This window comes from Tinamus guttatus, unplaced genomic scaffold (genome assembly GCF_059628265.1).
Source record: "Tinamus guttatus ecotype Peru unplaced genomic scaffold, ASM5962826v1 Tinamus_guttatus_pri_ptg000813l, whole genome shotgun sequence".
Lineage (NCBI taxonomy): Eukaryota > Metazoa > Chordata > Aves > Tinamiformes > Tinamidae > Tinamus > Tinamus guttatus.
In genome coordinates, this window is record NW_028289347.1 from 319,551 (window position 1) to 336,938 (window position 17,388).

The 17,388-nt window shown below is 39.4% G+C and overlaps 1 protein-coding gene across 2 annotated transcripts in view; it reads left to right on the top strand.

Moving 5' to 3' along the window:
• The window catches only part of LNPEP (leucyl and cystinyl aminopeptidase), a 50,178-nt gene that overhangs the window by 18,686 nt on the left and 14,104 nt on the right, over positions 1–17,388 (top strand). For both annotated transcript variants that reach the window (XM_088537562.1, XM_010227894.2), the window contains exons 2-8: positions 2,120–2,960; positions 6,503–6,641; positions 11,469–11,600; positions 14,032–14,152; positions 14,827–14,981; positions 15,306–15,419; positions 16,787–16,918. In XM_088537562.1, the coding sequence (XP_088393688.1) occupies positions 2,143–2,960; positions 6,503–6,641; positions 11,469–11,600; positions 14,032–14,152; positions 14,827–14,981; positions 15,306–15,419; positions 16,787–16,918 (1,611 nt within the window). In that variant the 5' untranslated portion in view covers positions 2,120–2,142. The remainder of the gene's footprint in view (positions 1–2,119; positions 2,961–6,502; positions 6,642–11,468; positions 11,601–14,031; positions 14,153–14,826; positions 14,982–15,305; positions 15,420–16,786; positions 16,919–17,388) is intronic.

The window sequence follows — 17,388 nt, forward strand, 5'->3', positions numbered from 1 at the left end:
TTTTTTTTTCCTCTCCTCTCTCTCTCTTTTTCCATTTTTATTTTAAATCTTTGCAGAGAAACATTTGAGCTTGACCTTTTGTAAAGTTAACAGGGTTTACAGGTTTGATGCAAGATGCCTATTTATGAAGTTATTTCTTTTTTGAATGGATCAGAATGGTTTCTCAGTTTAACATTGAAAGCACTGGCAGACTAAGGTATCTTCAGAAATTTAATGTCGTGGGATATCACACAAAGAGAAAAGCATAGCGGATAGAACATGGTCCTTGCTCCATCCTTCTCAGTGTTATGGCTGCCAACCCTGAAGTTTACAGAGTTTGTGGCCTTTAAACAGGAAATCTTCTTAGTTACAAAGATGATGTTGAGGGTTTGGTATATGTGGTTTGGAAAAAAAAGTCCTTGCCTCTTTTCTTGAAGGTATTTTCTTTTCGTCTTTGAAAGTTTCAGTCATATAGAAACCTATCATCAAAAAACAACCTCTCCCACACCAAAACTTGACCCATAGCCCCAGCCTATTTTATTTTTCTTCTGCTTTTCTGTTTCCAGACTTGCATCCTATCAACCAGACAGATACAGTTAGATTCCTGAAACTATCAATAATCTAATGGCTTTATATATAAATATTAACCTCAAATATTGGATGGGAGCTTAGATGGCTAATTTTTTGTTTAAAATGCTATTATAGGTGCAGTGATGCTTCGACCTATAGATCACTCTGTTAAGTTCTTTTTTAAAAAAAAAAGCTATATTCTTGTCAAAACTATTAAAAATCAACTTGCTTTTTAGTATTTCCTAATATCAAAGGACACTTTTATATATCTCATTGTTAAAATTTTGACCATGAATGATAATCTTGATGTAATTTTTGGCTGCTTTCATGCTTGAAGGAGCTTAGTTTTGTTTTTGAAGTCATGCAGTTTGGCAAAACTTGTTTACTCACTTAGAAAGAAGCTGTTAGAAGAAACCTAATATAGATTACTAACAAATTACAAGGGTCTAAAAAGTTAGCAGTGAGAATTCTTGTGCAAGAAATTTGTGCAATATTGAGGGCCTTTTCATTCATGTTATTACATTCTCCTCCAGACAACATAGAGGTATCCTAACAAAAAGCAATAAAAATGCTTTGTAAGATTTTTACAGAGTGTTGAATATGGACTCAGTATAAAAATAAGCCTCTTGCTCTTAAGTAATCTAGTTTTGGGTGTCCAGGGCCACCTCCCTCTATATTCCTCTTCCCCGTAGTGTTTTTAATTTTTCTGTACTTTTCAGTGAGCATATTAGCTGAAATGTCACCTGATCAGAAGTTTGATTAAAATATAAGTACATTTTAAACAGGAGGAATATCTGATACCTGTTAAAATCAAGATGAATTTGAGCTTTTGTTCAACTGTTAAAGACAAATTTTAAAGACAACTTGTTAGAGACAAAAAGACAGATCAAGCTTTTCTTTGATTGTCACAGACCTAGTTTCTTATCTGAAGGAAGTACTTCAAGTGCTGTGTGAGCTGTGTCTTAAATGATGAGATCAATTAGAATTGTAATTTTTATATTTCCCTCTTTGTGTAAGGAAAATATGCACTTTTTTAAAGAATTGAGTGAAAAGTGTTTTTTGTTTATTTGTTTCTTAAGAAAATAATCTTATGAGTGTATCGGTGAACACCTTCTCTCCTTTAATAAAAAACTCAGTAACTAGCATATTCAGAACACCTTTAAAAGCGTATTGGTTTATCCTGCAACGTAGAGAATTTTCTATCTTAACTACTTTATTTTAAAATACAATATGGGATATTGGGATAGAGAGAGCTTAGCCAAGGCAGTGACCTCAGTGTCATGGATGTGCTATGCAGTAATGTAGCTGATCCCCAGTCACGATGTGAGATGTAACCAACTACGCGCAAGGGAAACATCTTAAATTACAGCAATTACAGGTGTTATCTAATCAAACTAAAACTGCAGAAAAGCATAGACGTGCTCTCTGAAAACAGGCTTAAGAGAGAAAACTGCAGAGCTCCTGAAAGGATTTGCTGCTAAGTGTTTCTCCTGCTCTGACTCGGTTATCTGTGAGGCATTATAATCACTCATTTCATGCATCTGGTAACACACATTCTTTCCTGTTGCAGATCGAATTCAGTTGCCCAGAAATATGATTGAAAACAGCATGTTTGAAGAAGAGCCTGATGTGGTTGATTTGGCGAAAGAGCCTTGCTTACATCCCCTGGAGCCTGATGAGGTGGAGTATGAACCAAGGAGCTCCCGGCTCTTGGTGCGCGGCCTCGGAGAGCATGAAATGGATGATGATGAAGAGGATTACGAATCATCAGCAAAATTGCTGGGAATGTCCTTCATGAACAGAAGCTCGGGTCTCCGAAATAACATGGCTGGCTATAGACAAAGTCCGGATGGATCATGCTCGGTGCCCTCTACGAGGACCATGGTGGTTTGCACAGTTGTCCTTGTGATTGCAGTTTCAGTAATAATGGCGATTTATCTTCTTCCCAAATGTACCTTTACCAAAGAAGGCTGCCATAAAAAAAATCATACAATGGAACTAATATACCCGTTGGCAACTAATGGAAAAGTATTTCCGTGGGCAAAAATCAGGCTTCCGACTGACGTTGTACCGCTGCATTACGATCTCGACTTGCAGCCGAACCTAACTACTCTGAAATTTACAGGTTCTGTGAAGATTGTGGTCAATGTCATCCAGGTGACTTGGAAGATTGTGCTTCACAGCTCAGGACTTAATATCACCAAGGCGACCATTACTTCTGCGGGAGGGAGTCAAGCAAAGCCAGTAGAATTCCTGGAATACCCACTGCATGACCAGATTGCAATCATGGCTCCTGAAGCTCTCCTTGTAGGCCAGAATTACACCCTCACCATGGAGTTTTCAGCTAATTTATCAGATACCTACTATGGTTTTTACAAAATTTCTTATGAGGATGAGAAATCTAAAAAAAGGTATGCCCACAAACATGTCTACATTTCTGCTGCTTCTGCAGGTTGCCTACGATTTTGGTAACTGTGTTTAGAGAGAGATGGTGAGGTTTGTGTTGAATGTTCAGTCTCTAAAATAAATCCCCATGGGACTAAATGGATCTTTGATCTCTAACAAATGAGAACCTTAAAAAATCCTTTAACTTTTTCACTGTGCTGTTGACACTATGCAAAGATCAGTTATAAAGGAGGGAGAAGTTATCCATGATTAAAGTTGGCATTTAAAAAAATGTGTTTTGTGGGTGAGTTCATTAAGGCAGGGTAGCCTCCTTGTTAGTGTAGTACATTTTTCTGTACTGGTAGACAGCTGTGGTAGTTTTTTATGTCCTTGTTAGAACATAACAGTCTCTGCAGGTCTTCTGGGAACAAAGACAGACCCAACAAGTGAAAGACTGGAAAGCAGTCTGGATCAAGTTCGGGCTCATTTCTTGACAATAAAATGACAGCCAAGAAGAGATTACAAAACAACTGCTAAATAAAATAAGTCTAGAAACACTTATTAGTTTGTTCCAAAAATGGTAACACTTAAAATATAAAAAAAGAAAAGAGAGGAAGGAATGTGACATTGAGAAAGAAGCAAGAAAAAAAGTGTTTTCAGTTCTATGAAGTTTGCTATCAGAGTGTGTATGAAAATGCCCAAAGTATTAAGAAATAGATTTTGTTCCCTGAAAAGGGAATGTAGAATTTAATATTAATGATCACTAGCCTGACCTTTTACAGATTGATAACGTAAGCTTGAAACTGTCTTCTGGAGAGAGGATCACACTGAGGTTTTATTCATTTTTCCTGACTTAAAACTAGGCAGTTAGCTGAGTTGTCACTAACTTTTTTTTTTGAGAGAGATTCCTTGAAAAATACAGCAGAAGTGTGGAAAAATTGATCATAATTTTTTCTCTCTCTATTGAGAACTAATTTCTGTATTTCATTTGTGCTGGGATTATTCCGATCCCCCAATCATAGCTTGTCTTTCAAAAAAAGAAACATAAACCAAAACAAGAAACATAAACCAAAGCAAAAAAAGCTACTCGGTGAAAGATGACCATCAGGAAGGTGCTCCAGGGTAAGGAAGAAGTATTGCTATTACTTTTTAAATAAAAATACAGCAAACTTTGTTTTAGAATCAGCAGGCCTCTCTTTAAGCAATACTAACGAGAACTTTTATACCAAAATCTAAATAACTCTTCTAAAAACTGCTTAGAGTGTGCCTTTAAAGCTCCCCTTGAATAGATCAAGGGCATCCGTAATATACTGCTGAAGTGTAGAAAAAGTTTGCACATATTTGGAAGCAACCGGTGCTGCTAAAAACTGGTGTGTTCAGAGGAACTGTAGCGCATAGTCTTGTTTTAAACTGATCAGTAACTGAGATAGAAGGGAAGAAATTTCTACTTTATGTGGTTCTGTTGGTTCTTACAGGATGTAATCTAGGGGGTTGTTTTTTAAGGGATCGAGCATTTAAAGAAAGAAATCTGGTTTGAAGGATTACCAATCTATTTGGTTTGCCTGTGTCTGATAAATATGGATCTGACTGAGGTGCAGACATAGGTGGCTGTTCAGGAAGAAAATGCTTTCAATAGCCTCTTTTGAAAAGATTGTTCCTGAGCATGCAGTAAAATGTTCTAGCCTCTGCCTGTTGAGTGGGAATAATCTTTTGTCGTTTGGAAAATCATTGATAGCCTCATTACTCTTGCATTACAAAGAAAGTGCCAAAGGTTGCCTTTCTGTCATGGGAATGCTTCTGCTAATAAAGAATCACCGGGGTAGATTACATCAGAAGAGCACTACCACAGGATGAAATGAAATGTTGTCAGAGGTAAGTAGCTTATCACAAACATTACAAGAGATGCATTCCCATGAAATATGAAGAGAAATGACATTAAGAGTGCAGTAAGAGGCCTTGCAGTATTAGTCCAGAAGGCAAAAAGCATATAAAGTATTTGAAATACCCCCTTTTCTGTGTTTCCATATTTCTTCTGAATTTGATGTAGCTGAATCTTTAAGGTTTTCTACCCATGTATTTAGTATAGTAGAAAGAGGATATGCATCCGTGGGCAGAGATAAATGGTGGTCTGTCAGTGATGGGTCATGGGCAGAGTATTTTTCTTCTTCCCCCTTCAGCGAGGCAGTACGTACTTTTATTCAGGGAGAGGATACAGTATGCCCTTTAACTAGTGTGTTTTTAATAAGCAGAAAAGGTATCTGAAGAGGTTTTATTACAAGTATGTCCTTTGCCTTGCTTGCTCCTTTTTATTTCCAAGCACTTTCCATGTCAGTGGTTTTAGAAATACAAGGTACAAGGGTATATATTTTTGTTAAATTTCTATTTAAAACTTGAACTATCAAGTTGCTTTTTCAACTTGAAAAATATTTTGTTATAGACAAGTCTCTTCTTTTTGAAGGATTTTCTTTGCATTGCAACAAAAGTAGTAAAAAGTATCAAATGGAAAGATGACTCACTATTGCCAGGTGTGAGTGTTTTTTTTTAAAAAAAAAAAAAAAAAAAAGGTTGAGCCCTATATATGTTTATGCAAAAGTATAGTGAGTAAAGCGAGAAGACAAAAGCAGAAATTGAGGCAAATGTTAGTAATAGTAATAGTAGGAGGGAGGAACTCCTCAGAACTCTTCAGAAAAGTTGTAGATCCAAAAGCATTGGAGTGAAAATCTGGAATAAGTGCTCTCTCTCCATGGGGCAAAAAGAAAAGCTGTTGAGGGAAGGGGGTAACAACAACAAAAACTTGTGGGCAGTTTAGCTGTAGGTTTAGAGGAAATAATAAAAATAAATAAAAAAAAGGAGGCAACTGGAGCTGCAATTCTCTCTTGGCTATTTAGCCCTTAATTAGATTAGGCTGGGCAGCCTTTTTTGGGCTCCCAGACTCAGCTTGTAGAGTTCAATTGGAAGATGTCCTCTAGGAAAAGCCATAATTTCTGCAGCTAGTTAATATCGAAATCCTTGGGCAGAGGGAACGTGTGCCTCTGGCAGACAGATGATGTGCTCCTCCTCTGGTAAAACGGGCTGTTGGATCAAAGGCAGACGAGTGCACGGGCCAGCCAGGGCGCGGGGACGGGGCTGGTTAACTGTGGGAGCCGCTGGAGGAGGAAGCTCGGTGGTTGGGTGCACGTTTCCTGTGTCCTTTCTTTCCCTGGGGTTTCAAAACATTCATTTAGTGGGCACGCCTACTAAATTAGTTTCTCAGTTTGCTTTAAGTTTTGTTCCTTCTTACTGAGGCACTTGCAACTGTTTGGCTTATATTTTGGTGGTTGTTTTGTGTTGTTCCAGGTATAAGCTAAGAAAACAAAATCACAGAGAAGCAGATAAACCCTCAAATAACCCAGCAGTTGGTTTAAATCTTTTGTTCGTGATCCTAATGAAGCAGTCTAACTGGACCAAACTTCTACCATAACATGCTATCAAAGGTTTTTGTAGGAACACAACTGTTCGATAACATAAAGAAACTGACATTTCTCCTTTTCATGTTTTTTAACTTGCTCTCCTCTGCTGTCTTCATTAGGTGGCTTGCAGCAACTCAGTTTGAGCCTCTGGCAGCAAGGTCTGCTTTTCCATGCTTTGATGAACCAGCATTTAAAGCTACTTTTCTAATCAAGATCAAGAGAGATGAGCAACTTTCCACCCTGTCAAATATGCCAAAGGTACTTTTGCAAAGCAATTTTTCTAGAGCTGTGTTCGGTGTAATCTGTTTAAATGCTTTTTATTGTTTTGTTTTGTTTTCTTTTTCCCATCAGGTTGACTTGAGCAGGTAAGCTATAAATTGTATGGCTTTAAAAAGAAACTGCCTTTTCATCAAGGGCTTGAAATACATAGCTTTTTAGAGGAAATTCAATGACTGTTGAAAGCTGCACAGTATAGGGATGATATTGTAGGAGGAGTTAAATGGCTACAGAGGGGATTTCTGCTACATCTGGATGTGTCATTGTTTTTAAGTTTGCTGCATCACTCTCAAACAAGCATAAAATACTGTTTTGAGATTTCAGTGGATATTGTGCATGTGCAGAAGACTGGAATGTATCGATAGTATGGGTCCCCTAGGAACAATCTCTGAAAGGAATGCCTAATCTGAAAAGATGTGCTTTTACACCTCAGGAAAGGAAATAGGGGGTGAATGTGGAATCAACCCCAGAATTTGAATGATGGATCTTAAATCCCATCAGCTAGATCCTTGCAGCCAAAATCTTGTAAGAGCATATCGATATTTTATGGTGATCATTACACTTTGGAAACCAAAGGCTTTGGTTTCCTTTATGGAAAGTTCATTTGGATAGTCTAGCAGTTCATTTGGATAGTCTAGCAGGACTCATTTCTGTTCCCCCTGTGAATGAGGTCCCCTCTTACCAAAAGCTTATCAGCATTTATCATCCAACAGAAACTCATTAATTTTAGTATTAATCTGACCAGTACTGGAAAAAACTGCACGCTTGGTGTTGGTGGGACATGTATGTACATCGTGCATACATGGGTTCCAGAAGGTTGTCTGGGGTTCTGGTACCAATGCAGCTATCCTGGTTTTGAAAACCAATGTAGTAATTGTGCTCATGTGAAATAATCTCTTACTTGTACTGGGTGAATAAGTAAATTCATGGATTTGTGGTCATTCTCAATTATTACTTTTACAGGACTAGCTTCTCACTAGTTTCCAGTCCAAAAAGTATTTTATTTGCTGTTCTTTACTGAAAGAATTGCAATACAACCTTTGCTGGACAAATCTCCAGCACAATGTGTACAAGGAAGGGTGCTAGTTCACTTGCCTCTGGAGCTGAATGAGTGGCTTGAGGCAGCTTTCATAAAGCAGCTTCATGCTTCTTATTCTACAGAATAAAAAAAAAATGAAAACAGAAGAAATGTTTCCCACCAAAAATAACTTTTTTCCTCTTCTGCTATGCCATACCAGAAGCATAAACTTCCATAGAATGTAATTCCATGGTCTGCTTCTATCATACTCCACCATGATCTTTGTGTGCTTTCCCGCTCACAGACATGATTATAAAGAAGATGTGGAAGGATGGTCTGTGGCAGGTTTCCTCCCTACTGGGTCAGGCAGAATTATCTGATACGCCCTTAACGGGTACTCCCTTGGCTGGCAGCTTGGCTGGGAATGACGGGCAGATGGAGGAGGGAGAAACAACCATCAGTTCTGCTTCAGCTGCAGTGGGCAGCTGAGGACATTGGTTGGGGTTAATTAAGAGGCTGCTGCCTTGGGGAAATGCTTTGTTTGGTCATTTAATCTAGTTTAAAACACAGATTTCTGCTCTTTTGCACAAGGTGTTTGTGCAACTCTGTGGGCAGGAAGAAGCCATGTGGGGAAGTTGTGCAGCGATGCCACAAACTGGTGGCATCAGGCAAGGCTGTGGGAGCTGAGCCTGCGTCTTCCTGTGGCTCTGCAAGCGGCTCCCTGGTGCCGCGCACGGCGAGGCACGCTGCAGAGGGGCCGCCTGGAGCCCGGGCTCTGAATTGCCAGCAATTGTGCCTTCAATTCAGCGACTGTTTCAACAAGCGTGCCTGAAAGGGCAGCTCTATATTTATTTTTCAGTGAATTTCTTGTCTAGCTGCCTGAGGATCATGCTGTCATTAATCTAGCTGGCTGGGAACCAGCTGGCTCCCGCAGCACAGGGACATGTAAACTAACTCTGGGAAAAGCACACTGTTATTTGCCTTACTCCTGCAGCCTCCCGGAACCTGTGCCTTGCCCAGGCACACAGGGTGTGCATGCGGGGGCTCTGGGCTGAGCAGGAGCTGCTCTCCACCCTCACTGACCCTGCTCAGCTGGGAAAGCTGTTAAAGAGCAGCTGGCAGCTCTGTTGGTGCTCTCAGAGGCAGCTAATGTTTTACACTTGGCATATGTGCATGCCGGAAGGTGTCATCCATATGGGAAGAATCTATCGAGAGCTGCCTTTGTGTAGGACCACAAACACATCTCTGCTCTTCCCTACCTCGGGGCGTGCTTATATGGAGTTGTGCAGCTTTTCTTGTTGCAGAGTAATGTGCCTTGCTCTTGCTGTAGTGTTTTCAGGAGGGTAACAAGTGATCTGCAAATGGAGGTTTGGGAAATGCGACCTTGTAACTATTTTTGTGATGAAAAATGCGATGTGCTGTGCCTTTTTATCATTTTATACATTGGCATTAGGAGTTGTCCCTCTTGGCTACTTCTGCTATATAACTGTACTGGAAAGAGAAACAGCTGCTTCCCTTGGTTCCAGCATGGTGCCATACATAGATCATTCCTCAAATGGTTTATGACGCTCCAACATCGTAAATTCCCCTTGGGATGACATGATGCCTCCTGTGCCTTGCTTTTGGCTTTTTTGTTCCTGCCGCTGTTTGTCGTACCATTTGCGTTAGCTACGTATCTCCTCCTTCCTCTTCTGCCTTGCTTACTGCATCTCTTCTGCTCAGCTACCTGCCTGTGCTGTAGGCAGAAGCTGCTGTGCTTCCTTCAAACTGCAATCCCTTGTACCCCCCTGTTTCATTGGTCTTTTCTATCAAGGAGCTTTCACCTTCCTTCCCTGCCTTCTGTGTCCTGTTGCATTTATTCCTGCTATCTGACTGTTCTCTTCAAATCCTTTTCTTCCATTGCCTTTGCTTACAATGTTTAAAAGCACATTAAGAATTATCAGCTGCTCTTTTCCTGTCCCCTCTTCCCCTCTGCAAAAAAAAAAAAAAAAACCTCTGTTTTAAAAATTGGTTGTTCCTTTATCTGTGTGAACAAAGTGAACAAGTAAATTAATCTTTTTTTTCTGGTGCATAAGCAGCAAATTGAAAATGATTGCCTTCCACTTGTCTGTGTTTATGTTCCAAACACTCTTAGTCCATTTGTTGCTTTCTTTCCCCCCAGCTCTTCATTGTTTGATACTGTGTAATTCCTCCTATTTGTTGTGCTGACTTATGATGTACAAACATAGGAGTCTGTTAATGGATTCAGAAATGGTGCCTTTCGTATTTTGAAGTTATCTATGTTCTCCCTTGTTTGTGAATCATGAGGAAAGTTATTTTTGTGACTGTACAAAATTTTTTTAAAAAATGGATAAAAGCTAGAGTATCTACAAGGGTGTTCGTAAAATATATATATATATATATATATATATATATACACACATACATTCCTTGTAGCAGTGAGTTCTCTTGTTTTATACACAAAACTTAATTTCTTTGCATATTTTTAGGATTTAATTTCATGTTTGTTCCAGATCTTGCAGGTGCTCATGCACATGCCAAATTCTTACATTTTAGGCTTAGCCTGGATTGAGTGTTCGGGTAGGTAGCAAGGTCTTCCAGTGTAATACTGTGGCTATCAGGAGTGAGCTGGTTCTTGGATGCGTGAAGAAAAAAATATCAGATGTGAATGGGAGGACTGTATTGTGCTGAAGTGTAACATTGTCCAGATCATTACTAGGATGGACCCATTTCTAAAAATAAATACTTAAAGCTCTGGTGGGGGTGGGAAGGGGAGGAAGTACAAGTTCTCCTGTAGCAGCTGCAGCTCTGGGGAGCACTATGCTGGATGGGGAGCCTTAAGAAGATCAGGCTTTTTAGTTCATCCATGAGAAGGTTAAAAGGTGAACTTACTTGTAGTCTATAAATACCTGTGTGGGCTGGAGCTCTCAAAAGCAGGGCTTTAACTAGCATGTACACAGCTAGTGTGGCAATGTACAGTGGCTGACTCACGTTCGGGCTGGAAGTAAATGGTATGTGTCTTTGAACGTGAGTTTTGGAGGTTTTTTATGTCTTAATGATAATAACTGCCTTTGGAAACCTGTCATCTGCAGCCACAGTAGGAGGGTTATCTCCCCTTTGTGAAGGAGATGCTATAATCCAGGTTATGGATTTGCTGAAGGACTTCAAGAATGAAGTTCTGTGTGTGTGCAAAGAAAGGATGATATTTGGCTTGTATATAGAGATCAGGCAAGGTAATTATACTAGTCTGTTCAAGCCTACAAATCTATTCTTCTTTCAGGGTGACAATTGAATGTTAATTCATTTTGATCTAAAATGAACTTGCCTAAAAATAGCTTTTTTTTTTTTTTTTTTTTCCTTTTTCCCTATGCATTTTTATTTGAGTATAGCTGCTTTCTGGGAACAAATGATCGGTATATAAAACTCTAGTGAGAGTGTGGGGACTTTTATGTTAGAGACTCTAGGTGTGAACTAACAGATGCAAGATTTCTCCGCAATAATGCGGAGTTGTCTAGTATAATATAATATTGTATAATAAAAACTTGACAAGTACTATTAGGCTAAGTAGGCTTAAATGTTCCAGCTCTATTTGAGTTATTAAACTCTTAAGTAATTCAGGTATGGGTTGTGGGTCTTTTCTATCCTGGAGAATCATAAACAATCTTGCAGAACATCTTTAGTTTTTGATTATAAGCTGTTGCTAGCTGCTTGTGAAGTAATTCTGTAACTCACATGAACCACTGGTACGTCTGCCTCCTGCAAGAGATAAACTGTTTTCCTTTTACCTGCAGAAAGCCACTACTCCTGTGACGAATGGAGTTGTTCAAGATGAGTTTTTTGTGAGCTTGAAGATGAGCACCTACTTGGTAGCCTTCGTTGTTGGAGACCTGAAAAACATCAGCAGGGAAACTAACGGGACTGTGGTATGTTTGTTCTCGAGGCCCTCCTGCCCCTTGGCCCTGGCACGGGTTCCAGTGGAACTGCAGACATGCTCCTCTTAACCCCAGAAGTCTGTTAGCCACATCTAGCGCCAACTACCTCCAAATCCTCCCTTCAGGAGAGCAAATTTAGCCCAACTTTCAGTCCGTGTTTAGTCATTTGAATACAATGATTTAATTATTTTGTGTGTGATTTTGTGTGTCCTTTTCCCCGAACTGCCTGCCCAAGACTCAAATCTAATTATGAATCTTGTTTCATCTTGGTCCTTTGCAGGGATTTGGTCTACAGGGTCAGTGAGCAGTTCCCGCAATATGTGCAACTACAGTAAATAGATAAATAATATAGTAATACTAAAGGATCCTGCTTAACCCTACCTACAAGAGGTACGAGAGTTCATGTGAGCAGCCATTTTCCGTGGCTGTAGCAGGAACTGCCTCTTTGTGGTGATGAGTGGGAAGTGTCAGTGCCTGCCTAGCAAGAGCCAGCAGGGTCGGTGCTCATAGAGAAGGAGAGGAGGTGCTTTTCAGCAGCAGCACTGAGCACTGTTATCTTCTAGGCTAGCAAAGCACTATCATGGTCTGTCTAAATCTCTTCAGTCTAGCATAGAGAGGTAAAGATACTGGGTCAGTATCAGTACACTTGCCTTTTGACTCAGTGAAGTAATTCTAGTGTTAGTTTAGTAAGACTTTATTTAGTCTAACCCAAAGAAATTAATTTCTCTTCCTCCCCACCCCCGCCCCTGTGGCTGTTATTCATCTCCTTAATTAAACACCTTCCTTTCTGGCAAAAGTATTTATCCTGTCCTTTACCAGGGACAATATTAACAAGTGTGCTAAAAGTTTCATATTTGCTGAGAGCCTGAAACAACTGTATTTGCAGTATGCTTTTCTGTGCTCCTAAGAGTAAGCTTTAACTTGCATAGTTTGTTAGCATTTTTATGTCAGTATTTTAGAAGTATTTTACGGCAGAGCAAAGCCCATACGGTGAACATTGATGTAAGAATGATGTATTCTTACTGAGGGAAGGTGGTTCTTTCGTGTTCTCCTCCTCCGTTCTGACCACTAGAAGCAATAAAAAACTAGGAGAATCACATAGGTTTGAGTCCCCTGACACTTAACCAAGCTAGGGAAGGCACCCGAGCACCAAGGATCTAGGAAAGGGCAGGACTGCTTAGCAGCTTAAGGAGAGAAAGCCTCAGAATGGTCACGGCAGGTCAAGCTGGAGACCAGGAGGTGGCATGTTCTGCTGCCAACAACAGGTTATAGGCCTGGGGAGACTGAGAAGAGGGCAGGCACAGAGTGATGTTTTTTCAGAGATGTCGTCTCATCTTCCACCAGTTTGTGGTCTGCAGAACCAAAGAATCCGTACTGACCAGTTCGTGTAAAATTAGCTTTTTATCATGGGTCTTATAATGACAAGGTCAAACTCAGAGTGTGTAAAGTTGATTTGTGATCGTAACATAATGAATTTTTTTTCCAGACCCCAAAAGAACTCAGGTAGCTTTTTTGTTTGTTTTTGAGTTTAAAGTTTGCAGCTGATAAGGTTCTGTACTTTCAGCAATACTAGATTAAATCTCTGCTGGTATGCGCTTGGTTCTGCTCTGCTCAGAAATTAAAAGTGCGCCCTATCCATCCACTTGAAATGTTTGTTCCTTGATTCATAGCCTAGCAAGAGGGGCCAAATTAGGGCTTTTTTTTTGTGTGTGTGTGTGTGTGTGGTTTTGTTGAGAGTTGTCTGTGAGCTGAAAATATAAAGGGGAAGAAAATACAACCAGGAAAAAAAATTAGTCTCAGCATTTGTTGTATATGAAAACATGTACTAAATTTGGATGAGCAGAGATCTTTTAGCCTTATCAAATTTCTTACTGTGGTAGCTACCTTGGTGTGAGCAGAGAAAGACCTTAAATTCTAAATTTTGTGAAAGCTTCTTGCACTAAATCTAATGTAGCCCCTCCCTTGGGGAATGGATTAACTTGGTGGAAATCATCAGTTCTTGAGTGAGTTTCTTTTGCATGGTTTTAGTGATATAGTGATGATTTAAAAAAAAAAAGTGATAGTTGAAAATTGAAAATTGAGATTTAAGGTTTGCAGTGAGTAACAGTTAATGACACATGGAAGGGAAAATGGATAAATGTGTTTGTGAAAACTCTTCCTGAGGACTGTCCTAAAGGTGTTGTAAAACAGCTGATAGCCTTGCCTATACTTAAGTTAACATAGAGGCTATCCAGTTAATTCTGTAGGAGGCAAAAAGCTTCAAAGACAGCTCAGTAATGCATGACTATAACTTATGCGTGTCCAGAAAGTGTGGTCCAGAATTAAATCTCCTCCACTGTGGGGAGTTCTGCCTTTTTCTCTTCTAGAATTTTTGTGACTGGGTGTGTTGATTTTTTTTTTTTTTTTCCCCTGATCGGACTAGGTATCCGTCTATGCCATACCACAGCATCTAAACCAAGTTGGATATGCTCTAAACACAACAGTGAAGCTTCTGGAATTTTATCAAAAGTACTTTCTAATAAACTATCCTCTTGGAAAGTTAGGTAAGACCTTTCTGAACTTTCCTGTTTTGAACAAGAAAAAATAAATTGTAGTGAACTCTAACAAATACAGGGGAATTTTCCTGTCTTTAAGCGGTGTTGAAAAGATAGATATCATAAAAACATAGCTGAAATAAGGCTGCCCAAAAATTATTTTTAAAGTTGACCAAGTGTTTGACTGGGCATCAATATTAAGTGGTTCCCAAGCTGGAAAACTGTGAGCTTTTTGACCTCAGATTGTTTAGACTTGTATGTGACATCAAAGGAAGAGTTTGGTGTCCTTTTAAACATCATGCGCTTGGGTAGGGGGATACAAAAGTCACTTTGAGTCATGCGCAACATGACTTTTCTTTGTGTCTGACTGGGAGAGTTCTTAAATGCAGTCTGCTAAGACCACTTGCCTTCAGTAGTAGCAGCAGCTATTCCTGGTTACTTGTGTCCATGCAGGATCTTTAGACAGGGTTTGTCTAGTGCTTTGAAGTTGTTTATTTTAGGGCATTGCTGTAGAAAGATGGCTATAAATTCATTGGACAGCTTCTGTGTTTGACAGTGAGACACAGGATATAAGTAACAAGGGTTTTAGGGTTCGTGTAGTGTAATGGGTAGATTTGAAATACAGCATTGCTTTGATTAACAGTTTCCGACAATAACTGTAGCCTCTTTTAACTCTTTTCCAGATCTAGTGGCTATTCCTGATTTTCAGGCAGGTGCTATGGAAAACTGGGGATTGGTCACCTTCCGAGAAACAACACTCTTGTATGACAACAAGGCATCTTCAGCAAGAGATAAGAAGCTGATAACTGCAGTGATAGCTCATGAGCTGGCCCATCAGGTATTGGATCATTTAAATGTTTTCCAGACAAATAGAGTCATCTTGCATTTTAATTGCCCTCCTAACCTCACCCTGATTGTGGTGCATGGTTTATCTGTGCAAAATGCTCCATTATCCCCATACAAAAGAGGGAGCACAACTCTGCCCTTGTCTGCCTACTGAGCTACTCATGCAAAAGCCTTACTGTGGTTTTTGACTAAACTCTTCTATGGCACAAGATCTTTTATAAAGTTGAGGGCAAATGTAGTGTTGCTATACTTTTTTTTTGTTTGTTTCTTTGTTGATTTTAGTGAGAACATAAGGTATGTTTTTGGTCTGTCCTAGTGGTTCGGCAATCTAGTAACTATGGAGTGGTGGAACGATCTTTGGCTGAATGAGGGATTTGCAACTTTCATGGAGTACTTTGCTATGGAGGAGGTTTTTCCAGACTTGCATTCAGTAAGTACTTCATATAACTAGACTTACATCTTCATTAAGATCTGTAATTAGTACTCTAAGTACTGACTACAAAGGATTGATACTTATGAACTCACTTTGAAACTTTGTGGGCCATTTAAATCTTGCTTTGTTTCTTCTGTTTTGACATTTTAGCACTGCAAATAATATTGTCTTAATCAATTTTGGTTTTCTCTAATACTTGTTGCTGAAGGTTTTTGGTGTAATAACCTAATGGTGGTTTAAAAACTTACTCAGGAACAATGTGACTTGACTTCTCAGACTCTGAATAATCTGAGAGCTTCAAACATAATCTTTTACTTCCATGGAGGGGATATCTGCTGCTATGGTAGTAAAGCAACTCAGAGAAAGGAATATTGGTGGGACTAAAGTGAGAGGGCAGTGCACAGACTAAGTTTCTCCCCATAGTATAAAGATACTCCTCTAGGAGAGGCTCTATTTCCAGGGCTGCTTATTTGGCTTGCCTTAGAGAGTCACTAGATAAAAAGCCTAAGTGATACTGCCTCTTTCTTGCATGCTGAATTGAATTCACAACCATCTTGGCTGCTTGTGAAGAGCCTTTCAGCATGTAAGCTCTTAACTCCCCCTAGTTCCTGTGTAAGGGACCTGGGCTGATAATTTGCTTTCTTGCTTCAAGCTGGGTGTTCTAAAAGCTTGTCGGTTGGCCTAAATTTGTTGTGTTGGTGCCTGTGTGAAAACGGGATTGTAGTTGGGGAAGCTGTTGTTCTTGTTGGGCACATGTGTAGTGAGGGGAGAACACAAAATTAGTCCACAGTTTAAAAAAGAGACATATATACATACAGTGTGTGTGCACTTCATTCTCAACTGCCTGGCAAGCTGCTTTCACCTGCGTCTAATTTCACCACACGGTGGAGCCAAAAAGTGTTTTATTAAAAGTTCACTCAGAAATTTTGCATTTAAAGAAAACAGCTTTAAAATATTACCTTTTAAAGAGCGTCTTGATGGTCATGTATGCTGGGGTATGATGTTTTGGGGAGGTCGTGATTCCTGTAACATTGTAAGATCCATTCCTGCTCTGCAGAAACTGTACACAGAAGTATGCAGTCATTTTTCAATGACATGTACAGCATAATAACTTCAAATATCTTCATCCCAGAAAGAAAAATAGAAGAAATGTTGATATTAGAATTATTAGATAATTATATTCACACATTTTATAGTCAATTTCACTGCAGCCTTTTTAAGATGAAAAAGTAATATTAAACTTTTTCCACTAATCTGATATAGCAGTATGCTTATCTTCCTAAGAGAAGGAAAAAGACAATTTTTATTTTTCTTGCCATGTATGTTCTAGCTTCTCAGATACTTGTAACATGTTTCTCTTTTAGGATGAAGATTTCCTAAATTTGATTTTCAAGGCTATGATGAAGGATTCCTTGAACTCTTCACATCCAATCTCTTCCGCTGTTCAATCTTCAGAACAGGTCGAAGAAATGTTTGATGCACTTTCTTACGTAAAGGTAAATTAAAAAATTTGGAAAGTGATTAACCTTTGTAAACATGGATGTGGACTTGTGAGTAAGTAGGCATATATCGACAGTCATTTTAGAGTAGTTTACACATAGCCCAAACAGTTTTGTTCCTAAACTGTTTCTGAGCAGCTTTGTGATTTTTCATTAGGAAAAGATTATGTGTGCTTATATAATACCTTTCTGCTTGGTGTGTGCCTCAGCACAAAAATAAAATGGAATAAAATAGGAAACCTTGGGGACAGCAACTGTTCCCTTGAAAACAGTGTAATGATGCATCTTCCTCTGCTCTGTGGAATGTGGCTCCCTCAGCTGTTTCAGTTTGCCTGCTGCTTTAGCTGGTACCCTCCGCTTTTTCTTTCAAGACTTAACAACTCAACGTGTTGTTTGGCATCCCTTGGCAACCTGAGAAGCTGAACACAGTGCTTAGATTTGTGGTGTACTTCAACTTTTCTCTTGCC